This window comes from Telmatherina bonti (genome assembly GCF_933228915.1).
Source record: "Telmatherina bonti genome assembly, chromosome: 7".
NCBI classification, from domain to species: Eukaryota; Metazoa; Chordata; class Actinopteri; order Atheriniformes; family Telmatherinidae; genus Telmatherina; species Telmatherina bonti.
The window spans coordinates 37100133-37127226 of NC_136625.1; the positions used below are offsets into that span (position 1 = coordinate 37100133).

The 27094-nt window shown below is 46.8% G+C and overlaps 1 protein-coding gene across 2 annotated transcripts in view; it reads right to left on the reverse strand.

Annotated features, from left to right (window-relative positions):
• LOC306757964 (CMP-N-acetylneuraminate-beta-1,4-galactoside alpha-2,3-sialyltransferase-like) overlaps positions 1-24307 on the reverse strand; it is a 74325-nt gene extending 50018 nt beyond the window's left edge. Inside the window, exons 1-6 of one of the 2 annotated variants that reach the window (XM_079243160.1) lie at positions 24037-24307; positions 18848-18991; positions 7434-7496; positions 6939-6980; positions 5195-5237; positions 3908-4000 (exon numbers count right to left, since the gene is read on the reverse strand). In XM_079243160.1, the coding sequence (XP_079099286.1) occupies positions 3908-4000; positions 5195-5237; positions 6939-6980; positions 7434-7496; positions 18848-18965 (359 nt within the window). In that variant the 5' untranslated portion in view covers positions 18966-18991; positions 24037-24307. The remainder of the gene's footprint in view (positions 1-3907; positions 4001-5194; positions 5238-6938; positions 6981-7433; positions 7497-18847; positions 18992-24036) is intronic. The other variant, XM_079243161.1, reaches the window with a different exon arrangement.
• Positions 24308-27094: the final 2787 nt, after the last annotated feature.

A 27094-nucleotide genomic window follows, 5' to 3' on the forward strand; every position in this document is an offset into this window, starting at 1 on the left:
CTTCATTAATCTCCACCTGTAAGCAGGAGAGTAGAGACAGACTCATCCTCCTCGCATCAGCTGACAGGACTTCTGCCAAAACAAACCCGGGACTTCTGGGGCCATAAGAGCCTATAAATAACAAAGAGCCGCTCCGCTCCACGTCGCTGAGCTCGGACCACCGGTCAGTCCCTGACATCCTCACAACGCAGAGAGACGAAGGTGAGGGGGGATGCTAAGGGTTTCTAAAACAGTCAGGAGGCCAGGTGGGGGGGGGGGGGGGGGGGGGGGGGGGGGGGGCATTGTGCTAATTTCCTTTGCTGGGTCCATCTCTCACATGCAATATTTTCATAACCGTGACACTTTGAGTTCACGGCCAACACTTGATTTAAGGCTGCTGGGTAAGGGAGGGGGTGCTCGGCAGCAGGGCGAGGACCTTCAGAGAACACAAACATCAAGTAAGCAGGAGATGGCTTGGAGAGGGGGGTTAAGTAAAGTAGTTTCCTCTAAACGTTAAATGTTCAGAGCAGCAGAGAAAGTTCGCTAATCACTCTGGACAGACATCATCTTACACCATGCATATTACTATTATTAATCCTGCTGACTGACCGGGCTGGACGGGGTAATAACCAGCGGTTACCAGGGCAACAGGCCAGACTTTGAACTCATATCCATCTAGGCCATGTTTCATAGTTCATCATTCTTTGGAAAGGCTGTTTACTGCTGAAGTCCCATCAGGAAGGAAAGTGTATGTGTGGGATGAGCAGCTGAGTTGAGGATGTGTGTTGTTTCCATGACAACGCCATGGTCAGCCAATACTACACACATGGCTTGTCTTTCGTCTGTGGTCATAAATAAATCAGGTGGATTCCACATGAAAAAGTCATGGAAGGAACTTCCTCTGGATTAAGTTCCTTTATTTCAGAATGAAACAGTTTTTCATTTACGCAAGGTAAAGTTTTTATACATGATGCTTTTATTGTGAAATTAGTTCAACTGACCCAAGTAAATAAAGCTGGGACTAAAAATAACAAGCCAGAGAAAAAACTGTCAAAGTAAACTGGTAGAAAATATTATTTACTGAGATATATACAGAAAACATAATCAGAAAAGAGTGAAACGAAATAAGATACAATTAAAGCAATAAATTTTGCACTGATAAATGAATAAAGTTGGTTTAAGACCAAGTCTGGAATATCAGAATTGGGTAAAACTGAAATGGAACTAATCCAGGATTTTCTGTAGTGCATTTCTTCTTTAATCTCAGAGCCAAAAAATGTCAGAACGAAATAAAAATACAGATTATTTACAAAATTATCATCAACTGTTCTTTAAAATGTCTTTGCCCTTCTTGTCTAGTTGGTCCGATTCCTAAACAGTGTTTGTTTCATGTTGGGCAACATCCACATCAGATTGTTGAAGTGAAGTCCCAGAACTGGGTCAAGTGGTCCTCGCGGGGCCACTGAGGATCATCTATGTGGAAAATTACTCAGCTCGCGACGCTCATGGGACAATGTCCTATAGATCACGCTCGGATGTCGACACAAACAAAGGCATGGAGACGGGGCCGGCAATCAAAAGGAACTCCATCAAGCCGTGGAAGATTGTTTGGAGGGGGGCGGTGGGGGGGGCAGGGCACTCGTGATGAGTCAGGACAGGAAGTTGGTGTCAGACTCAGTGATATGATGGAGGAAAGATGGCAGATTGTACCAGAGGGTGGAGGGACAGAGGCTGCATTGTGTAACAGGGATTACAAGGACACAGTCAAGTGTTTGTGGTGGGAAGAAGATGGGAGATGAGATAGGACTGGAATGAGGGGCTTCCTGCAGGCTGAGGAGGGACATCATACATCTGAAGCCTAATATCATACATGTTGCTGTGTACACACGTTAGAATAATCTGATATTTTACGTCATATGTGTTCCCAGGTTCACATGATGTAATTATTTTATTGTTTAACATCATACGTGTTGCTGTGTTCACAAGTTAGACAATATTTGGTTCAGTATAATACACATAGCCATGTTCACATGAAAAATCTGAAGTTTTACATCATATATGTTGCCATGGTCATATGTTAGAAAAATCTAAAGTGTAACATCAAACTCTTCACTGTGTACACGTGTTAAAATAATGTAAAGTTTATCATACATGTTGCTGTGTACATGCATTGAAATAATGTGAGGTCTAACTCCATACATTTTGCTGTGCTTATGCATTAAAATAATGTAAAGTCTAACTTCATACATGTTGCTGTGTACATGTGTTAAAATAATGTGAAGTCCAACTTCTTACATGTTGTTGTGTACATGTGTTAAAATAATGTGAAGTTTATCATACAAGTTGCTGTGTACACATTAAAATAATATGAAGTCCAACATCATACATGATGCTGTGTACAAGTGTTAAAACAATGTGAAGTCTATCATACAAGTTGCTGTGTACACATTAAAATAATATGAAGTCCAACATCATACATGATGCTGTGTACAAGTGTTAAAACAATGTGAAGTCTATCATACAAGTTGCTGTGTACACATTAAAATAATATGAAGTCTACCATCATATATGTTGCTGTGTACACGAGTTAAAATAATGTGAAGTTTATCATACATGTTGCTGTGTACACATTAAAATAATATGAAGTCTATCATATGTTGTTGTGTACATGTGTTAAAATAATGTGAAGTTTATCATACAAGTTGTTGTGTACACGTTAAAATAATATGAAGTCCAACATATATGTTGCTGTGTACATGCATTAAAATAATATGAAGTCCAACTTCATACATGTTGTGTACATGTGTTAGAATAATGTGAAGTCTATCATACAAGTTGCTGTGTATACGTTTAAATAATATGAAGTCCAACATCATATATGTTGCTGTGTACATGTGTTGAAATAATGAGAAGTCTATCATACAAGTTGCTACGTACACATTAAAATAATATGAAGTCTAACATGATACATGTTGATGTGTACATGTGTTAAAACAATGTGAAATCTATCATACAAGTTGCTGTGTACACATTAAAATAATATGAAGTCCAACATCATACATGATGCTGTGTACAAGTGTTAAAACAATGTGAAGTCTATCATACAAGTTGCTGTGTACACATTAAAATAATATGAAGTCCAACATCATATATGTTGCTGTGTACACGTGTTAAAATAATGTGAAGTTTATCATACAAGTTGCTGTGTATACATGTGTTAAAATAATGTGAAGTCTAACTTCATACATGTTGCTGTGTACATGTGTTAAAATAATGTGAAGTCTAACTTCATACAAGTTGCTGTATACATGTTAAAATGATATGAAGTCCAACATCATACATGTTGCTGTGTACATGTGTTGAAATAATGTGAAGTCTAACTTATTACATGTTGCTGTGTACATGTGTTAAAAAAAATGTGAAGTCTAACTTCATACATGATGCTGTGTACATGTGTTAAAATAATGTGAAGTCTAACTTCATACAAGTTGCTGTGTACACGTTAAAATAATATGAAGTCCAACATCATACATGTTGCTGTGTACATGTGTTGAAATAATGTGAAGTCTAACTTATTACATGTTGCTGTGTACATGTGTTAAAAAAAATGTGAAGTCTAACTTCATACAAGTTGCTGTATACATGTTAAAATGATATGAAGTCCAACATCATACATGTTGCTGTGTACATGTGTTGAAATAATGTGAAGTCTAACTTATTACATGTTGCTGTGTACATGTGTTAAAAAAAATGTGAAGTCTAACTTCATACATGATGCTGTGTACATGTGTTAAAATAATGTGAAGTCTAACTTCATACAAGTTGCTGTGTACACGTTAAAATAATATGAAGTCCAACATCATACATGTTGCTGTGTACACGTGTGTAATAATAATGAACAGCATGACATGAGTAGAGCACTCCTCACTTGGGATAGATGACGGTCATTTTGGCTGCTGCGTATCCCGGCTTGCACGCCCCTTCGCTCAGGTTGCCATACTTGTATATCAGCTCTGGCGGCCTGTAGTCACAGAAACACAGGAAGCGTTTATCAACACGCCTCAGAGGGGCATCTTCCCAACAATGGCGTTCCGTTCCAGCTGGGTCTACGAGCCAGACAAAGCGCAGAGGTCTTGTTTAAATAATCACACAACATAGAAGCTCCAGATTACCACATGATCATTAATAATCTGATGTACACCATCACTCCAGTTCAAATAAACAAGGAGAGGGCTGTTTGCACCATGTGAGGTCCAAATCAAAGCTGGCAGGAAAACTGTGTAATCTGAAGCTCTTCCTTTCTCATTTATCTCAGGCCTGCTTGGTCTTCACAGCTGGGAAAGAAAGAAAGAATCCACAGCAGGAATTAATTAGCTGTGTCCTGAAGTTTACTTGGAATATAAATGCGCTTACATGGCGTAATTAAGGACACTGTGGATGTAAATGAAGATGCTGTGTTGGATAAACTGTAATGTGTGGATGTGTGAGAGTGAAGGTGGTACATGATTGTATCCGGTGTGCATGGTAAGAAAGGAGCACAGGTAACCGGTCTAACAGGTAGTTATACACACCAGCTGACAGAAACACATCCCTCCAACAAACAGTCGTTTACAAATGACTGCAGTCGTTGCTGGGAGCTGCCACATCTCTTCATCCATCATGTTTACATGCAAGAGACCAGAATAATCCAAAATAACCCAGAATAACCCTGAATAATCTAGAATAACCCAGAATAATCCAGATCTGCAGCTGGAATGTGGAATAGTTTGTGGACAGCATGGACGGCGTGTCCTGCAGACTAAAGAGGAGAGGGAGCATCCAGCTTGTTATCAGCCTGCATCTCTGATGGGATGGGGTTGCATTAGTGCCGATGGCGTGGGCAGCTTCCACATCTGTTGAGAGGGGATGCTACACAATGCTAAACGTCACTTTTTACACATTCTAACACCTGCTAAGAATGCTAAACATGTGTCGTTGCATCAGATTCACAATCAGCTCATAATTTCATTACATGATAAAACATCTCAGTTTTATCATCTGACATGTTGTTCATCTTCAACTGGGAAGAACAGGCGAATTCATGAGATTCTGCTTTTATTTACTTGTTAGCCAACTAGCCCCACCTTTTTTATGATTTAGGGTTGCCGTTAGAAACATCCCAGAATGGAAAATAAATTAAAATGCATGATAATAAGTGTTAAACATGTTTACTTACAGCTTTGCGTCCAGCTGCCGCAGGAAGCCCTGCTTATCGTACACTAGAAAATACAAAAAAGAAAAACTCATGAGTCCATAAAGCAGATGGATGAGAGAAGCATCTTATAGTCATCCGTACATTACATCAACTAGCAGCTGAGCAGCTGTAGTTGTGAACATGTGCAGCTTTCACAGGAAATGCAAAAAAAGTCAAAGCATTATGATTAAGGTTTTGTGACAAACAAGCGAGTTTAAGGAGAAGCCGGCCAAAAGGATCTGTTGAGATTTAAAAAAATGTACAACAAAATGTTAGAAAGCAAGTTAGAGATCACCTATGGACAGCCAGTAGGTGTCTGGTGAAGGCAGAAGACAGAGGAGCACAGAAAACCAGGAGGAAATGAAACGTTTTCTTTTTCATTCATCCAAAATGACTGATTCCAGTTTCTACTGCAGCTTTTACAGCAGGGATTACAGAGTTTACTTCTTTCTGTCAGTGCAATGATGTGGCTGCATTAGCATGAGTCTAAGCATTAGTTGAATGTAGAATTGTGCAGAATTACTCCTGTAGTTGTGGATCTTGTCTTCAAAGAGAAGCTGGAGGAAAAAAAGATAAAAGAAAGAGACAATGGGGATGTAGAACGACTGAGAAGGGAGGATCCAAGCACTGCCTGCAGGAAGGCAAGGTGAGCGACTGTGTGCATCGTGTTGGCAAGCAGAGAGCAGCCAGGTGAAAGAGACAACTGAAGCTTCGGGGTCGTACTGCGGGAAAAAATAAAAATATCGATCTCAGAAGCATCTGAGGATTAAAACTCCTGCAGGCTGCTTCACTGCCATCTGTTACCAAGCCGTGACAACAGAGGGCAGTGTCGTCAAACACTTCCATACCGAGCGGACACGACGACATAAACATGAGATAAAAAGTGATAACTTGCATAAAAATGGGTAATGTGTATTATCAGTGGTGTGAGGTTTGATGTTTACATGAAGACATGGAGGATAGCTTCTTCTACATCTTCTATCCTCCTCATGTCATACATAGGCGAGTCAGGATTACTACACATATGTGGAAATGTACACTTATGTACACTTAACCCTTTATGGGGCCAGTGACTATTTTTGTTTTCTTTCATATTCAGCATGAAACTATTTTTTTTTCGTTAATGTAACAACAGAACGGAAGTCTTGGTACATACAAGGTATTTCATTGAGTGCCCTATAAAGGGTTAAAATAAATCAAGAATCCTGGAAGTTGGAATGAATTTGGAAATGAGTAAATAGTTAAAATAACTTATTAAAATAATTGAAAACATCTAAATAAATACACACTACATATGAAATGAAGAAAATGTTAATCATTTTATTTTCTATGTAAGTTAAGTTTTATGTGACAATGAAACATTTAAAAGTTTTCATAAATCAAAAAAAACATTTAGTAAAACTACATCTTAGCCAAAAATTTGCATATTCATTTACATGTATTTAAATATAACTTGCTTATGTTAATGGAATAAAAAATCTAAAATAAACCAATAAAATATATAAATCTAGAATTGAAGCTAAAATAATAAAAAATTTAATTATTTTCCTGCAGATATGTGCGGCAGTAAAGATGTTTCATTACATATGAGGAGCTTATACATGTGTGGAATAAAACAAAGGGGAGTACTGGGCGCATCTTATTGTACTGGTCTCGTCCCAATAAATAAATGAGTTGGCAAGGCCTGCTTTAGAGAACGGTTGGACTGGTGGGGCTGCAGATGTACCTGAGCCTACTATCCGTCCAACGCCGATGTCCACGTCCATCTCTGAAACACAGAAGACTCTTTTAGAAGCATTTGTGGAAATTTACATTAGGAGCTGGACTTACTGGAAATGTTCAAGTAGAGATAAAAGGAAGAGAGGGGGATAAAAAAGAGGTTAGTGGCTTCAATCCCAGGAGGCTGAATTATCATTCTAAGCAGAAATCTTTATTCAAAGACTGAAAGCTTCAATGAAGTAGAAAATGAAGAGAAGCCTCCACTGTGTGTATGGGATTATTATAACAAAGGTTATTGAGAAGTACCCATAAGGGCTGCACAAGTGAATGAACAAACGTCTTAATATAACAAAATATAAAAACAAAGGGGATAAAAGATAATGCAAGCTGTGACTGTTGCGTTAGCAGAGTTCTATTCCACGGGGAAAAAGAAAATGATCATGAAAAAAGCCAGTTAAGTGATATTTTTCAGGCAGCATATGGACAGTCCCAGTGCCTCTACCTTTCATTCTTTTCACTTCTGCACCTTTAGTCTTGACTACAGCTGACCCATCTGCATCTTTCTCTGGAAACACAAGGGGTTAAAACTGAAATAAGATCATAATAAGAGAGCTGTGGATGCAAGTAGCAAATACGAAGGAGGGACGCAGAGCGTACGGTGGACCAGTAACACCGCAGAGTGTACGGCGGACCAGTAACACCGCAGAGTGTACGGCGGACCAGTAACACCGCAGAGTGTACGGCGGACCAGTAACACCGCAGAGTGTACGGCGGACCAGTAACACCGCAGAGTGTACGGCGGACCAGTAACACCGCAGAGTGTACGGCGGACCAGTAACACCGCAGAGTGTACGGCGGACCAGTAACACCGCAGAGTGTACGGCGGACCAGTAACACCGCAGAGTGTACGGTGGACCAGTAACACCGCAGAGTGTACGGTGGACCAGTAACACCGCAGAGTGTACGGTGGACCAGTAACACCGCAGAGTGTACGGTGGACCAGTAACACCGCAGAGTGTACGGTGGACCAGTAACACCGCAGAGTGTACGGCGGACCAGTAACACCGCAGAGTGTACGGCGGACCAGTAACACCGCAGAGTGTACGGCGGACCAGTAACACCGCAGAGTGTACGGCGGACCAGTAACACCGCAGAGTGTACGGTGGACCAGTAACACCGCAGAGTGTACGGTGGACCAGTAACACCGCAGAGTGTACGGCGGACCAGTAACACCGCAGAGTGTACGGCGGACCAGTAACACCGCAGAGTGTACGGCGGACCAGTAACACCGCAGAGTGTACGGCGGACCAGTAACACCGCAGAGTGTACGGCGGACCAGTAACACCGCAGAGTGTACGGCGGACCAGTAACACCGCAGAGTGTACGGTGGACCAGTAACACCGCAGAGTGTACGGCGGACCAGTAACACCGCAGAGTGTACGGCGGACCAGTAACACCGCAGAGTGTACGGTGGACCAGTAACACCGCAGAGTGTACGGTGGACCAATAACACCGCAGAGTGTACGGTGGACCAGTAACACCGCAGAGTGTACGGCGGACCAGTAACACCGCAGAGTGTACGGCGGACCAGTAACACCGCAGAGTGTACGGCGGACCAGTAACACCGCAGAGTGTACGGCGGACCAGTAACACCGCAGAGTGTACGGCGGACCAGTAACACCGCAGAGTGTACGGCGGACCAGTAACACCGCAGAGTGTACGGCGGACCAGTAACACCGCAGAGTGTACGGCGGACCAGTAACACCGCAGAGTGTACGGCGGACCAATAACACCGCAGAGTGTACGGTGGACCAATAACACCGCAGAGTGTACGGTGGACCAGTAACACCGCAGAGTGTACGGCGGACCAGTAACACCGCAGAGTGTACGGTGGACCAAAACATAAAGAGTAAAGTTTGACAAATGCAATCCACTGACAAAATATTTGTCAGTTTTTTGCAAAACAAACACATCAGGAACATCTCCATGCTTAAATATATGCCATATATATTTTTAAAAGCTCAGAAAAGTGACCACTTCCTAGATCCTCACCACCTTCTTCTGGGTCTTCCTCATCCTTAGAATTTTACGGAAGGTGTTCCACCACTGTGACCAATAGGTCTGGCTATTATATAGCTGACACATCTGTTGCTCCCTGGTTTATGCCACACCTACCAGGTAAGGTACGGTTGTTCTGGAAACACAACAGATCAGACAAATCCAGCATCAACCAGTCTCTTTTCTGAGATCTCCCCCAGTGAGATCAATACCTCTATGTTTTCGTCCTGTCTCTTCTCTAAGATCTCCTATTGAAAACCAAGCTGAGGTCATGAAGACATCAGTTCCTCCAGGAGATGCTGTCGTTCACTGTGGATGAGGTGTAAAATCATGACACACGCCTGTGTCCAGATCACGCTAGGTTCATGCCCACTGCACATGTACACATTAGCAATATTAGCTTAGCACGTTTGTTAAACAGCTGTGAAACACAAATGTTTTACATAACTCAAAGATAATCTGAGTCAATACTGAACGCCATTTATTTAGTGGTTTACTCAGGAGAAATGCTTTTCCACCCGATCCCGACTCTGAATGGAAGTAAAACAGCACCGTGAACCTTATTATTCCATATGTAAATAAATCCTTGTACGATCAAACAGATGCCAGGTAGGTATCTTCAGGTAGATAGCAGAATTCATGTTCCCACAGAAAGTCATCCAGCAGCTTCAGATCATCACACTCCCTACAATGTTTGACTGCTGCTATAATGTAAGGGCTGTGATATACTTGCTGCTAGCGAGTCTGCATACCTATCATGGCTGACATGCGTTCCTAGCGTTCATTTAGCACGTAAGCTGCTCCTATTGATGCAAGGTATGTGTTACATGCATGACTTTCAATATTGACTTGACTGCTAGAGACACTCATGGAACCAAGAGCAGGACCTCAAGAACAGAGGTAAGCATTATGGCGGACAGTTTTTAAGGGCGCCACTCGAGCCTCGTTTGCAACTACCAGCATCTTAAGATTTTTCCCATTGCACGGTGACAAACTCATGCATTAACTGTTGGCAACAGATTGCTAAACTGTGCATGGTCAGACTGGCCTTTTCACTGCTTTAGAGTCCAAGGACTGTTTACTGCCCTCTAGCAGTGATTTCCAGGATTGAATGTTTTGGCAGCATCATGCTTCCGTTGTTAGCAGCAACAATGTACAAAGACCATAGACTGTAGGGACAGAGCCTCGATGGCGTCACCTGTAGGTTTCTGAAGAGCTCAACTGAAGCTCATTGGGTGATCCTTCCTGTAGCTAAGACCTAATCGAGCTAGCCCAGAGCTAATGAGAGCTAATCAGCTAATGGACATAGCCGGGCTAAAGCTAAATCATGCCTTTTCACAGCGGATTTTAGGGTACCTGTCAATCAAAAGGACACGCCTCCTAATTAGGCCAAATTTTAAGATTAAATCACTTTTAAATGGACGAGTAAGAAAAAAATTCGCTCCTCCCACAGTTGTAATGAAGGTAAACCTGACCTATTAAACCTAAAACGGATTTTTGTCCCAGGCTGTAAACATGTTTATTTCTACTGTGAAGTTCGTCTTTTTAACTTGGGAGTCTTAGGGGATTTACTCTGTTTTGGAGCCCCGAGTAGATGAGGGGGGAACTGCAACCTTTGGCACTTCTGCATAGGCTTCCCTTTTAACCACTGGAGATTGCTGCTCGACAAAGACGTAGCAGAATATTGCTGTATGTTTGCGTACTCTGCTACTATATCCCAGCTCTTGGTGTTATTCCAGATCGATTGGTAGGCCAACCCTCTGCTTTGTCACTACAGAGTATGTTGTTTGGAAGTCCTGGGAATCATCGAGGTGCCTTCTTTCTGGACTGTCTTTCAAATAGTTGAATCATGAAAACAGACCTCAGTTGAGGTAGGTGAAACCTGCAGAGCTTTAGATGTTCTGAGATTAGGGCTGGGCGATATATCGAATATACTCGATATATCGTGGCTAGTCCCCTGTGCGATATAGAAAATGCCTATATTCGTCATATTCAAGTATCCTGTGGTCACGCAGGTGTTTTTAGCTGTGGGCGGGGTTTCCTCCCTCCTCCTCGACTCTCCACCGCTTTGCACAGAGAGTTAAACCAAGCGCACCTCGTTACGTACATAACGTGAGCTACGTGCTACGTCATGAGAGGCAGCGTGTAGCCGCTGTTGCCAACTTTCTCTTTAGCGACTTTCTCGCTAAATCTGGCGACTTTGTGAAAAGCGACAAATTTAGCGACTTTTACTGGAGTTATTAGAAACTTTCCTGGTGTTTTGGCGACTGACTTTAAAGCGCATATTGTAAAGTTATTGTCAGAAGGAGAGTCTCTCCCCGTCCTAAAGCACTCAGTCGCTCCGGCTGCAGCTGCAGCCAGTCAGAGGAGCAGAGAGGACACCTGCACGACTCCACCTACAGTCACAATGAACAGCCAAATCCGCCACTGATCCCGCTCTGGATTACAGAGTGGGACGTAAATTACAAAGTTTTTCACGTCACGCAAAATAATTAATTCTATTTGATTACATTCACAGCCTCTGTCACTTACTCACCTCATCCACTGTGTGTGTGACACAAGCATATTTATCTAGCTCGTCATGTCTCTAGAAAGTACAGAAAGGAGTGGGAATCAAACCCTGAATTAAAAACTGGCTGAAGCCGTTTATTGGAGACGATACGAGGACATTCTGCCTGTATTATAAGACTGATTTCTATGATAAACTCGATTAAACTGCGATTAAAAAAAATACACGACAACTCAAAAAGGTATCCATAAAGCAAAACCTTATAATAGTTCATCATTTGAAAAGTCCCCCCTAGAGCACCTATTTTCATACGTTGCATTTATTACATCATGCAAAGTCACTTTATTTTGTTTTAAAATGACATGTTTCTGCCGCTGCTTTAACTGTTCAATAAATACGGTTTTGATCAGTTTGCTTCGTTACAATTTCATCCTTTTGGCATGAATGTTTAAAATCAGCATATCTTAATGCAGTATGAACAATTATGTTTTAATGGAGACACAAAATCATCTTACTGATGTGATTGTATGCACTAAAGCATTCATTCAAGGCTGAGGTAAATATCGAGATATATATCGTATATCGTGACATGGCATAAAAATATCGGGATATTACTAAAAGGTCTATCGCCCAGCCCTATCTAAGATCTTTGTAGGGCTGGGTGAATAAATCAGATTTTAATCTCAGTTCGATCTGGGTTTTCAACAATGATAAAAATAAAAGGGTGTGATTATTTTTCTCTCTGCAGTTTCCTCTCCTGCTGTCTTCAGCTGCTAATCGAGCGTCTCTGGCGTTGCAGCGCTGTGCTGTAAACTCCTCCCACAGCCGCTTTGCTGTCATTCAGACACTGTTGCCAACTTGGAGACTTTCTCGCTAAATCTGGAGACTTTTTTTTGTTAAAAGCGACAAATCTAGCAGCTTTTACTGGAGTTATTAGAGACTTTTCTGGTGTTTTGGCGACTGACTTGAAGGCACATATTGTTCTGCAGTTACTGTAAGGAAGGAGCAGCGGGAGCCTCTCCCGTCCTAAAGCACTCCCAGGCGGCCAGTCTCAGTCGGCTCCGGCTGCAGGTCAATGTAGAATAACTGCAGTAGGTTGTGGAAGTTCACCTAAACATAGTTTATACCATTGTCAGTGACAACTGGCTGCATTATTTTCCTATACAGAGTTCGGCCAGTTAAACACTGTAATATCCCTCCGTTACGAGGCGTTACCATAGCAACGCGTTAACCAGCTGGTTCAGATCAGCCGTCTTTTAACAGGTGAATGAGAGAAACGCGCTGCAGCCTGACAGCGGTTGTTTGGTATAAAACGTACATCCAGGCCAACGTAAAATAGTTCCTATACAAGCGGTAAAAGCGTATGTATAAAGTATGTATAAAGTGTCTCTATCATGCACAGTTCAGTCTAATTTATTTTAATATGCAAGTCCAGAAGGGCAGAAAATAATCAAGCATTTTCCACAAACCCCTTCATTCATTTTGCTTTAATCCTCTCAAATCAGCCTCTGCCAGAAACAAGCGAACAGAGAAAGCTTCGTCCTATGCCTTTGTCTGATTGGTCAACTGCTAGGAGTAGTTGTCGGAAGGGCGCACATCAGCTGTTTTCCTCGTAGAGACACGTAAATGACTCGCACTAGTGGGTGACGGGAAGTTTCCCTCGCCTCAAGACACCATTACCGAGCCACCGCTACACACAGTGGCTTCACTTCTTCAGCTCCATGTGCACACACAGCGAGACGTGTAAAGAAGAACATTATTATAGAAATAATCACCAATATTCTGCATTAATTCCATCACTATAAACATAATATCACATCAAAGCTCCTCACCGGTCTGTAGCTCTGCATCGGAAACTATCTGAAATAAAATTATCTGGAACTACGTGAGATTTCCTCTACAGACCACCGACCTCATGCATAAGTTAATCATGTTGGAACAGCAAAACCACACATGCAAAACATGAGGACCTAATCTATGTGTCCGGAGGGGGTTGTAGATTAATGGATCCTCTACTATACGATCCATTCTAGGTACGTCCAATTCAAACACCTAAACACTTGCATCCCTTATCTTAGCATGGTTGTTAGCCAGAATGTCCACCAGAGGGCAGCGCAGAGGTCACCTCTGGTGTAAATTCCTACAACAGACATGGAGATGACGGAGATGAAAAAGATGATAAATGGGCCTGAACACACCTGGAGTGAAGATACAGATGTTTAAATTCAGTTTCTATCTGAGCTGCTGATGAGATTCACAGACAAGGTTTTATGGAAATTCAGACACTGAAGGGTCTTTACAATTCACTGTTCATGTTGGTCGATCCCGGGATTAATTGTGAAATCCAGCAGTTAAAACATCACCAAGAGATTTCAGAGAAAAATACTCAAAAGAAACAAAGTCTGCACCACGTCGCTGCGTCTGCACCACGTCGCTGCGTCTGCAGGACATCGACGCGTCTGCACCACGTCGCTGTGTCTGCAGGACATCGACGCGTCTGCACCACGTCGCTGTGTCTGCAGGACATCGACGCGTCTGCACCACGTCGCTGTGTCTGCAGGACATCGACGCGTCTGCACCACGTCGCTGCGTCTGCAGGACATCGACGCGTCTGCACCACGTCGCTGCGTCTGCAGGACATCGACGCGTCTGCACCACGTCGCTGTGTCTGCAGGACATCGACGCGTCTGCACCACGTCGCTGTGTCTGCAGGACATCGACGCGTCTGCACCACGTCGCTGCGTCTGCACCACGTCGCTGCGTCTGCACCACGTCGCTGCGTCTGCACCACGTCGCTGCGTCTGCACCACGTCGCTGCGTCTGCACCACGTCGCTGCGTCTGCACCACGTCGCTGCGTCTGCACCACGTCGCTGCGTCTGCACCACGTCGCTGCGTCTGCAGGACATCGACGCGTCTGCACCACGTCGCTGCGTCTGCACCACGTCGCTGCGTCTGCAGGACATCGACGCGTCTGCACCACGTCGCTGCGTCTGCACCACGTCGCTGCGTCTGCAGGACATCGACGCGTCTGCACCACGTCGCTGCGTCTGCACCACGTCGACGCGTCTGCAGGATGTCGCCGCGTCCGCAGGACGTCGCCGCGTCCGCAGGACGTCGCCGCGTCCGCACCACGTCGCCGCGTCCGCACCACGTCGCCGCGTCCGCACCACGTCGCCGCGTCCGCACCACGTCGCCGCGTCCGCACCACGTCGCCGCGTCCGCAGGACGTCGACGCGTCTGCACCACGTCGACGCGTCTGCAGGACGTCGACGCGTCTGCAGGACGTCGACGCGTCTGCACCACGTCGACGCGTCTGCACCACGTCGCCGCGTCCGCAGGACGTCGACGCGTCTGCAGGACGTCGACGCGTCTGCACCACGTCGACGCGTCTGCAGGACGTCGACGCGTCTGCACCACGTCGACGCGTCTGCAGGACGTCGACGCGTCTGCAGGACGTCGACGCGTCTGCACCACGTCGACGCGTCTGCACCACGTCGCCGCGTCCGCAGGACGTCGACGCGTCCGCAGGACGTCGACGCGTCTGCACCACGTCGACGCGTCTGCAGGACGTCGACGCGTCTGCAGGACGTCGACGCGTCTGCACCACGTCGACGCGTCTGCACCACGTCGACGCGTCTGCACCACGTCGCTGCGTCTGCAGGACGTCGCTGCGTCTGCAGGACGTCGCCGCGTCTGCACCACGTCGCTGCGTCTGCACCACGTCGCTGCGTCTGCACCACGTCGCTGCGTCTGCACCACGTCGCTGCGTCTGCAGGACATCGACGCGTCTGCACCACGTCGCTGCGTCTGCACCACGTCGCTGCGTCTGCACCACGTCGCTGCGTCTGCACCACGTCGCTGCGTCTGCACCACGTCGCTGCGTCTGCAGGACATCGACGCGTCTGCACCACGTCGCTGCGTCTGCACCACGTCGACGCGTCTGCAGGATGTCGCCGCGTCCGCAGGACGTCGCCGCGTCCGCAGGACGTCGCCGCGTCCGCACCACGTCGCCGCGTCCGCACCACGTCGCCGCGTCCGCACCACGTCGCCGCGTCCGCACCACGTCGCCGCGTCCGCACCACGTCGCCGCGTCCGCAGGACGTCGACGCGTCTGCACCACGTCGACGCGTCTGCAGGACGTCGACGCGTCTGCACCACGTCGACGCGTCTGCACCACGTCGACGCGTCTGCACCACGTCGCTGCGTCTGCACCACGTCGCCGCGTCCGCAGGACGTCGACGCGTCTGCACCACGTCGACGCGTCTGCAGGACGTCGACGCGTCTGCACCACGTCGACGCGTCTGCAGGACGTCGACGCGTCTGCACCACGTCGACGCGTCTGCAGGACGTCGACGCGTCTGCAGGACGTCGACGCGTCTGCACCACGTCGACGCGTCTGCACCACGTCGACGCGTCCGCAGGACGTCGACGCGTCCGCAGGACGTCGACGCGTCTGCACCACGTCGACGCGTCTGCAGGACGTCGACGCGTCTGCAGGACGTCGACGCGTCTGCACCACGTCGACGCGTCTGCACCACGTCGACGCGTCTGCACCACGTCGCTGCGTCTGCAGGACGTCGCTGCGTCTGCAGGACGTCGCCGCGTCTGCACCACGTCGCCGCGTCTGCACCACGTCGCTGCGTCTGCACCACGTCGCTGCGTCTGCACCACGTCGCTGCGTCTGCACCACGTCGCTGCGTCTGCAGGACGTCGCTGCGTCTGCAGGACGTCGCTGCGTCTGCACCACGTCGACGCGTCTGCACCACGTCGCTGCGTCTGCAGGACGTCGCTGCGTCTGCAGGACGTCGCCGCGTCTGCACCACGTCGCCGCGTCTGCACCACGTCGCTGCGTCTGCACCACGTCGCTGCGTCTGCACCACGTCGCTGCGTCTGCACCACGTCGACGCGTCTGCACCACGTCGCTGCGTCTGCACCACGTCGCTGCGTCTGCACCACGTCGACGCGTCTGCACCACGTCGCTGCGTCTGCAGGACGTTGCCTTGCAGAGTCTAAAAGCTCCACTGCAGCCGTGGATCTATAATACAATCAGGACTATAAAGAGATTATTGTGAGCTGATCCTTCCAGCCAGACTCCAGCTTATCTGACCTGAGCGGCAGGCAGGACACTCTGCCCACATGTTCACCTCTTTAACCCCTGACCTCAACATCTGGAACCAGAACAGCAACAACTGCTTGTTTTCCTCCGTTTCAGCGCAGCATGAAAACAGTTTGGTGTTAAACGTGGAGACATGCCAGGTTTCACTGCGCCATGGAAGACATGTCAGGATGAGCTCCAAGTAATAACATGCACACATGGCGATACTCCGTCAACTCAATATATTTGACGTTTTGTCTCATCAAGTCGATTTCATTTGTTCTACACTTTGTTTTGTCTCCAGCGTGTTGGAGTGGGACGATAAAGTTTTACCACTTTGTAAGGAGGTTTATTCTCCTCATGATACACTGTGATGTTTTCTGTCCTGTTCGTCCTGCAGTCAGTTCAGCCAGGTCAGTCCTGTACAGCTTCATCCTGCTCTGTGAAGACTTCAGTCTGCATGAAACAAGCGTGGAAGATATTCTCTTGCAGATCTAGGTTGCTGTCAGACTTCAGTCTTTTCCATCAGAGACCAGAAGTCCCAGAGTCACAGTGTTGATGTTGGATTTGTAGCTTCTTTTAGCCTTGAAACCTCCTCCAGATCTCCCAACGTCTCCCTCTTCCACCACCAGGACCAGCAGGGTGTCGCTCTGATGGTCATGTGACCCTCCAGCTGATGGAGAGTCCATGAGGTGAGTACACCTGGTTTAAACAAGGATAAACTCCCCAGGTAACCTTACCTGGCTGAAAACCATATTTATTCCAGCACATCAGAGCAAATCAGGAAGCCTCAGATTTAGGTTTGGAGGAAATTTCTGTTGTTTAAACATCAGCACAAAAACTTAAACCGGCAGAGACGAGATGGAAATCACCTCCCCCAAAACTAGCCATGTTACTACGGATACCAGCTCCACATTTTATCCCTTCAATAGTTCCTGGACTGCACCTTCCTGCAGCGCAAAGTACTCGGAGTAACGTCTGTCCCCGTCTGCAGCACCTGTCCTCCACCTCCTTTCTTCATCATCACCTCTGCTCCTGTGTTAAGATTCATTCTCAGGGGTTTAAGGAAGCTTCTGGTCTTCACACACATCAAACTACTCATGTCAACCTTTGCATATGCATATTATATATATATATATATATATATATATATATATATATATACACACACACACACACACACACACACACACGTATGGACGTGCGTACGTCGTACACACATACACACACATATACAAATAGTTCTATTAATTTTGTTTGCCTTTTTATTTTTGTGCAAATATTTCCTCTATGATGCAGTCCAGTTGTCTCTGTTTGCTGGTTACTGGGAGTGATCAGCTGGGATTACTGGGAATGCATTTTCTGCCAGACCTGAATCTTGAGTTCATCTCTTCCTGAACATCCAAACATTTGGTGATTACTGTTTTCAGGAAACACCGGGGTTTCTCAGGCTGTTGATCTGTTTTACAAACGTCTATCAAGCCAGACCCTCTGAGTCCCTCCACACAACAAAGTCTTCTGGCCCCCCCTGCTGGCCTTAAACGTCCAACTCGGGGAGGACACAGTGACACACATCCACCACCAGGTTGTCCCATCTACCTCAGAGTTGCAACATTTCTAGGTTAGAGTTGGAGACGGATCGTCCACAGACCTGGTCTGGACACCTGTTTAATTAACAGCCTGAACACTAATTAGACTTTTCTCCCACGGCTCTGCAAGCTGGTAACAAGACAGAACACGCATGTTGTTGTTACAACCACACACACACACACACACACACGTGTTTGCCAGCTAAAGAGTTACAGAAGAAGCTTTTCGAGATCCAGGACTGGTTTTTGGAGTTGGCAAAGTGTCCAACATGGCGCTGTTTCCGCCACATCCAGGCCTCCAACTCTGAGAAAATTCCATCTCACATCACACATAACAGAAGCAGCGGTGAAATAAAATAAAATAGATCATTTCATTTCATTTCATTTAAATATTAAATTAAATGTTTTAATTTTGTTTCATTTCCTTTTTATATCATGAAATATAAAATAAAATAAATAATTTAAATTCAATTTAGGATTAAATTAAAGGAAAATAAATATTTTCCTACATTAAATTATTTATTTTAATTTCTTTTTATATAAAATAAAACAAAATGAAATGAAATGAAATAAGCTGATGGTTGTGTTTCTGTGCTCATTAAACAGATGGATCATGCTGCGGCAGCTGGATTTTGGCACATTTCAGACTGGAAACGGGACTTACGGGACTTCTGGCCCCAAACTGGGAGGTGCAGCTTCCCAGATGAGTAGTAAATGAAGCCCAGGACCAACATGGGACACAGGAGAAACAGCAGCTTGTGTGTGGGCTTCATGGTCTTCATTCACATGGTACCATCCAGGTCATCACCTGGAGATGGACACAAGGAGAGACAGACGTTGGGTTACACATCGCCCACAACTCACCTGTCTGCCATCGCACATGTTACACACCTGCACCTGCTGATTAGCTTCAGCTTCTATGTAAAATACCCAGAATGCACCATGGCTGCCCAGCCAGGAGGTCACTGGTTCCACCCTCAGCTTGGGAGGATTCACACAACGGCCTACCATGTTCTCCCCACGGGTTCTCCGCAGGTACCTGTGTGTTCTCTCCGTTTACTCCACCTTCCTCCCACCGACCAGAAACGTGGCGTTGGTTTAACTGGTCTGTCTTGGAGTGAATGGTTCGTCTCTCCATTCTATACTGGTGCACAGATGGACTGGTGACCTGTCCAGGTGGACCTGACCATGTTCACCCGTCCAGGTGGACCTGACCATGTTTACCCGTCCAGGTGGACCTGACCATGTTTACCCGTCCAGGTGGACCTGACCATGTTCACCCGTCCAGGTGGACCTAACCATGTTTACCCGTCCAGGTGGACCTGACCATGTTCACCCGTCCAGGTGGACCTGACCATGTTTACCCGTCCAGGTGGACCTGACCATGTTCACCCGTCCAGGTGGATCTAAGCATGTTTACCCGTCCAGGTGGACCTAAGCATGTTTACCCGTCCAGGTGGACCTAAGCATGTTTACCCGTCCAGGTGGACCTAAGCATGTTTACCCGTCCAGGTGGACCTAAGCATGTTTACCCGTCCAGGTGGACCTAAGCATGTTTACCCGTCCAGGTGGACCTAAGCATGTTTACCCGTCCAGGTGGACCTAAGCATGTTTACCCGTCCAGGTGGACCTAAGCATGTTCACCCGTCCAGGTGGACCTGACCATGTTCACCCGTCCAGGTGGACCTAAGCATGTTTACCCGTCCAGGTGGACCTAAGCATGTTTACCCGTCCAGGTGGACCTGACCATGTTCACCCGTCCAGGTGGACCTGACCATGTTCACCCGTCCAGGTGGACCTAACCATGTTCACCCGTCCAGGTGGACCTGACCATGTTCACCCGTCCAGGTGGACCTGACCATGTTCACCCGTCCAGGTGGACCTAACCATGTTTACCCGTCCAGGTGGACCTGACCATGTTCACCCGTCCAGGTGGACCTGACCATGTTCACCCGTCCAGGTGGACCTGACCATGTTCACCCGTCCAGGTGGACCTGACCATGTTCACCCGTCCAGGTGGACCTGACCATGTTCACCCGTCCAGGTGGACCTAAGCATGTTTACCCGTCCAGGTGGACCTAAGCATGTTTACCCGTCCAGGTGGACCTGACCATGTTCACCCGTCCAGGTGGACCTGACCATGTTCACCCGTCCAGGTGGACCTGACCATGTTCACCCGTCCAGGTGGACCTGACCATGTTCACCCGTCCAGGTGGACCTGACCATGTTCACCCGTCCAGGTGGACCTGACCATGTTCACCCGTCCAGGTGGACCTGACCATGTTCACCCGTCCAGGTGGACCTGACCATGTTCACCCGTCCAGGTGGACCTGACCATGTTTACCCGTCCAGGTGGACCTGACCATGTTTACCCGTCCAGGTGGACCTGACCATGTTCACCCGTCCAGGTGGACCTGACCATGTTCACCCGTCCAGGTGGACCTGACCATGTTCACCCGTCCAGGTGGACCTGACCATGTTCACCCGTCCAGGTGGACCTGACCATGTTCACCCGTCCAGGTGGACCTGACCATGTTCACCCGTCCAGGTGGACCTGACCATGTTCACCCGTCCAGGTGGACCTGACCATGTTCACCCGTCCAGGTGGACCTGACCATGTTCACCCGTCCAGGTGGACCTGACCATGTTCACTCGTCCAGGTGGATCTAAGCATGTTTACCTGTCTTGTATTCAGTCTGATATTTTACAGGTTCAAATAAAGCTTCTGATACATTTACTCTCTTTTTTCTTTTCCTTTTTTATAGGAAACTAAAACAACGCAGCATGAATCATGTTGGATACCAGGAGGAATAAGGAGACGTGATGTAGGAGGGACGCATGGATTTACTATTAATGTGTTAACATCAGGGTCAAGTCGCAGTTTCTACATAAAGAGGTCATGTTGTGGGTTTTACAAGAGCCGGTCGGGTTTGGTCATCCTAGCAGGCTCTGGTGGGTAAAACTGGACCCGTGCAGGACTCTGGTCTCCTGGCGATGCTTTACTGTGTGTCTGTAGAAATAACACACACATCAACAGACACCAAGTCTTCTCTTATCTGCATGTCCTCCTCTTCAGTCTGAAACAAACACAACAGAATCTGTTTGTGCGTTCCAGTTGTCCTCAGAATTCTAAGAAGTTTTAGCCGGAAACAACAAATAGATCTCCAGACTCCGAGTCGGGAACTCCTAAGTTTCAGAGGACCCCGAGCTTCCAGATTCTGGTTCCCAGAATCACTTCTTTTTTCTTTTTTTTAAAAAATTAAAACTCTTTACGTTTTGTGTTGTTACGTTTCCACGTAAACAGCAATGAGTTGTTTTTATCAATGTTTACATTGCTGTGACGGCTTGTTCATAAAAAAAATGTTTGGTGTGTTAATCATAACCAGCTGGTGTTGGCATGGTGCACATTTCTATAATGGTTTTTTGATTTTCTTCTCTTACACGACATTTGTTGATGCTCACAGATTGGCTCTGCAACATAGCCAGCACAACTGGAACAGCAGCTACCTGGTAATGGCCGACTCTCGGCCGCTCGGAATACCAAGACAACTGGAACACACCACTTTTTCCATATTTACACTTTTTCCTCATTTCCACTTCTTCCTGCTACTATCTACCTGCTGTCCTCACTGCAGCACCTCCACCTCAGCTGCATCCCAAACGTCTTCTTGGCTTTATTCCAGCCATAGAGGATCATTATTTTCCTGCTTTTCTCATCACTTGTTGATCTTTGGCTGCTCCTGATTGGACGTTACCGTCAGTTTAAGCTCTCTGATTGGTGGAAAGTCTGACAGGAAGTGTCTTCATCATCATGTCCAGGTGAAAATAGAGGTCTCTTAGCAACATGGTAGTGATGGTGATGAAGATGTGATAAATAATGGTGGATTTACCATCTAGAGTCTCTGAATAAACACTACATGTTGTGTCTGGATTGTAAACCTCCTGGACGGATAGAAACGCTGGAAAACCTCCATAGACCAGCTGGAGGGTCACATGACCAGCTGGAGGGTCACATGACCATCTCAGTTCCAAACTGCTGGTCCTGGTGCTTGAGGCGGTAGACCTCTGAGATCTGGAGGAGGTTTCAGGGTTAAACGACATTCCATAAATGATCTTTCAAATCTTGTAGAAAACCTAAAATGGCTATACTAAGGAAAGCGATTAGGAATAAAAAAATCAGAAAAAGTCAGCAGCTATTTTGCTTTGGTGACTGATCGTGTAGCTTACCGCCACTTATCTGTAAACACCGTTTTCCTGACAAACTAACACCACACCCGAGTGCTGACAACAGGAGGAAAGTTCACAGCGTTGTTGCTTTCTCCACATAACATCAAATAAAACAATGGCACAGATCAACGAATAAGTTATCGTAAATTTAGCATGTAAACTCTGGGGTAACTGTTGGTGTCTGTCTGGTCTGCTTTGACAGATATTTCTCCTTTTTTTTTTAGCTTAATTTAAAGCCTTGAAGTAAAATAAAAGCAACCTTTCTAAACTAAATGACGTGCTGTGATGCATTTCCATCTGGGCTTCCTAAAAGGCTGTAAAGCTGAGTCTGACCTCAATAATCTGCAGAAACAAAGCATTTTAACAATGTTTAATCCGCCTCAGCAAACTAGTTTGAATCCAACCTGAAGCCCATAAAACCTGTTGATAGGTTGACCACCTCCCTCACTAATACTGGTCTAAGATAAATAACTCTATACAAACATGTTTACAGGTAAAATCAAGCTGATAAATGGACATTTCTTCAGATTATTGCCTCTCCTCCAATTAAAACAAACCATAATAATAATAATTATAATAATAATACATGGTTCCTGTTTACATCTGACTAAACATTATTAACTATTTGCAGGCTTCACGGCTTTATTTAAAGATTTTCTTTATTAATATTATCCTCATATAACCTGACAGTGAAAAAAGGAAATGTAGGCGAGTTAATCGCAGTAAAAACCAAACTTCCCCCACATCTCATCCTTTCAGACCTCAGGACCCCCTTTGTTCTGCTTATTTCGGCCTACAGACACTAAGAAGTGGGGTTTTTTTTTGTGTGTGTTTAAATAAATGGAGTGACATGAGGGCGAGCTGTTAATCAAACGCCGGGATGAAGTCAGCTAGCAGGACAAACATAACGGGACTTCTATTCTTCCAAACTATTAAGCTCATTTATCTTCACCCGACGTCCTATCATTACACCATCACACTGAAACAGAGGGAAAATACGTTTTAAACAGTGTGAGGAAGCAATGTAGTTGGAAAATGAAGGAAAAGTGTGTTTTCTGCAGCTTGTGTTAGCACGTCGCTAAGCTAATGAGGCTACGTATGCCCGCAGCAGGCCCGCGGCGTCACATTCTGCACGCGCTTTAACGCGCGAGACCATACATTTAATATCTTTAAAAATAATGACATGCAACAACAACAACACATTTTATACAGTCTAAAGAAGGTTTGTGATGCGTATACTGGCAGATAAATATAGGAACAGCGGTTTACTTTAAGGTCGGGTTAGAGTCGCGTCGGAGCCTAAAAACATCCCGATAAAAGCAGACGTTTTGCTCCAGAAACAACCAGCTGTTTTCACATTAAACGTCCATATAAAAGCAGACGTTTTGCTCCAGAAACAACCAGCTGTTTTCACATTAAACGTCCATATAAAAGCAGACGTTTTGCTCCAGAAACAACCAGCTGTTTTCACATTAAACGTCCATATAAAAGCAGACGTTTTGCTCCAGAAACAATCAGCTGTTTTCCCATTAACCATCCTGATAAAACGACATGTTACCTTCCGCTTTCCCTCACAAACAACCAGCTGTTTTCACATTAAACGTCTTGATAATAACGAAACGTTACCTTTGCTTTTCCCTCAGAAACAACCGGCTGGCTTTACATTAAAGACGCGCTGGTCGGTGAAGCCATCACGTCTTTCTTTCACTCCAAACCATCTTTAAAAACAGATCTGTGGAAGCCACAGGCTCGACTCGTGCTTTTTCAGTCTCCCTTAGCTCCAGTTCACATGAAGACGTAGAAGACAGAACAAGCAGCCAGCATGATGTTCAGCAACAGCAGCCTGAGCCCACAGGATCCGTGAGGGTGGTCACATGAGGTGGTCTCTGGGACTTAGGATGGCCCTCCTGTTGATGAAGGCATCTTTTCATCTGGTCCAGCACAATGGCGCTTCTGCACATCAGCTGCTAGAACTGTGTTTCTCGATTCCAGTCCTCAGGACCCCCTGGTCTGACCTGAATGAAGCAAATCGCTCCTTATCAGACTGCAAAGATGTTGATGAGGAAGTTCAATAATGAGACTCTCAGACGCTTTGGAGAAGGAACATGTCTAAAACATGCAGGGCGGGAGGGGTGGCATGAGGAATTAAACTGAAAAACACCGTGCTAGTAGAACCACAAATTCTCTGTCTGTTTGAAGGGGGTAGGTTTAAAGGACTAATCTGGTTTCTGGCTGCTGTTCACACGAGAAAAATCTTTTCACCAATAATCTGGATCGGAAACTAGTTCTGATCACAGTATGGTGGTAGTTTGGATCCTGATGTGGGCTAGGGGGTCAGGTCTCGTCTACAGTCTGGTGGTAGACTGGATCCTAGTGTGGTAGTAGGGGATCAGGTCTGGTCTACAGTCTGGTGGTAGACTGGATCCTGATGTGGTTGTAGGGGATCAGGTCTGGTCTACAGTCTCGTGGTGGTAGACTGGATCCTGGTGTGGTAGTAGGGGATCGGGTCTGGTCTACAGTCTCGTGGTGGTACACTGGATCCTGGTGTGGTAGTAGGGGATCAGGTCTGGTCTACAGTCTGGTGGTAGACTGGATCCTGGTGTGGTAGTAGGGGATCAGGTCTGGTCTACAGTCTCGTGGTGGTAGACTGGATCCTGATGTGGTTGTAGGGGATCAGGTCTGGTCTACAGTCTCGTGGTGGTAGACTGGATCCTGGTGTGGTAGTAGGGGATCAGGTCTGGTCTACAGTCTGGTGGTGGTAGACTTGATCCTGATGTGGTTGTAGGGGATCAGGTCTGGTCTACAGTCTGGTGGTAGACTGGATCCTGGTGTGGTAGTAGGGGATCAGGTCTGGTCTACAGTCTGGTGGTAGACTGGATCCTGGTGTGGTAGTAGGGGATCAGGTCTGGTGGTGGTAGACTGGATCCTGATGTGGTTGTAGGGGATCAGGTCTGGTCTACAGTCTGGTGGTAGACTGGATCCTGGTGTGGTAGTAGGGGATCAGGTCTGGTGGTGGTAGACTGGATCCTGGTGTGGTAGTAGGGGATCAGGTCTGGTGGTGGTAGACTGGATCCTGGTGTGGTAGTAGGGGATCAGGTCTGGTCTACAGTCTGATGGTGATAGACTGGATCCTGGTGTGGTAGTAGGGGATCAGGTCTGGTCTACAGTCTGGTGGTGGTAGACTGGATCCTGGTGTGGTAGTAGGGGATCAGGTCTGGTGGTGGTAGACTGGATCCTGGTGTGGTAGTAGGGGATCAGGTCTGGTGGTGGTAGACTGGATCCTGGTGTGGTAGTAGGGGATCAGGTCTGGTGGTGGTAGACTGGATCCTGGTGTGGTAGTGGGGATCAGGTCTGGTGGTGGTAGACTGGATCCTGGTGTGGTAGTAGGGGATCAGGTCTGGTGGTGGTAGACTGGATCCTGGTGTGGTAGTAGGGGATCAGGTCTGGTCTACAGTCTGGTGGTGATAGACTGGATCCTGGTGTGGTAGTAGGGGATCAGGTCTGGTCTACAGTCTGGTGGTAGACTGGATCCTGGTGTGGTAGTAGGGGATCAGGTCTGGTCTACAGTCTGGTGGTGGTAGACTGGATCCTGGTGTGGTAGTAGGGGATCAGGTCTGGTGGTGGTAGACTGGATCCTGGTGTGGTAGTAGGGGATCAGGTCTGGTGGTGGTAGACTGGATCCTGGTGTGGTAGTAGGGGATCAGGTCTGGTGGTGGTAGACTGGATCCTGGTGTGGTAGTAGGGGATCAGGTCTGGTGGTGGTAGACTGGATCCTGGTGTGGTAGTAGGAGATCAGGTCTGGTGGTGGTAGACTGGATCCTGGTGTGGTAGTAGGGGATCAGGTCTGGTCTACAGTCTGGTGGTGATAGACTGGATCCTGGTGTGGTAGTAGGGGATCAGGTCTGGTCTACAGTCTGGTGGTAGACTGGATCCTGGTGTGGTAGTAGGGGATCAGGTCTGGTGGTGGTAGACTGGATCCTGGTGTGGTAGTAGGGGATCAGGTCTGGTCTACAGTCTGGTAGTGATAGACTGGATCCTGGTGTGGTAGTAGGGGATCAGGTCTGGTCTACAGTCTGGTGGTAGACTGGATCCTGGTGTGGTAGTAGGGGATCGGGTCTGGTCTACAGTCTGGTGGTAGACTGGATCCTGATGTGGTTGTAGGGGATCAGGTCTGGTCTACAGTCTCGTGGTGGTAGACTGGATCCTGGTGTGGTAGTAGGGGATCAGGTCTGGTCTACAGTCTGGTGGTAGACTGGATCCTGGTGTGGTAGTAGGGGATCAGGTCTGGTGGTGGTAGACTGGATCCTGGTGTGGTAGTAGGGGATCAGGTCTGGTGGTGGTAGACTGGATCCTGGTGTGGTAGTAGGGGATCAGGTCTGGTGGTGGTAGACTGGATCCTGGTGTGGTAGTAGGGGATCAGGTCTGGTCTACAGTCTGGTGGTGGTAGACTGGATCCTGATGTGGTTGTAGGGGATCAGGTCTGGTCTACAGTCTCGTGGTGGTAGACTGGATCCTGGTGTGGTAGTAGGGGATCAGGTCTGGTCTACAGTCTGGTGGTGGTAGACTTGATCCTGATGTGGTTGTAGGGGATCAGGTCTGGTCTACAGTCTGGTGGTAGACTGGATCCTGGTGTGGTAGTAGGGGATCGGGTCTGGTCTACAGTCTGGTGGTGGTAGACTTGATC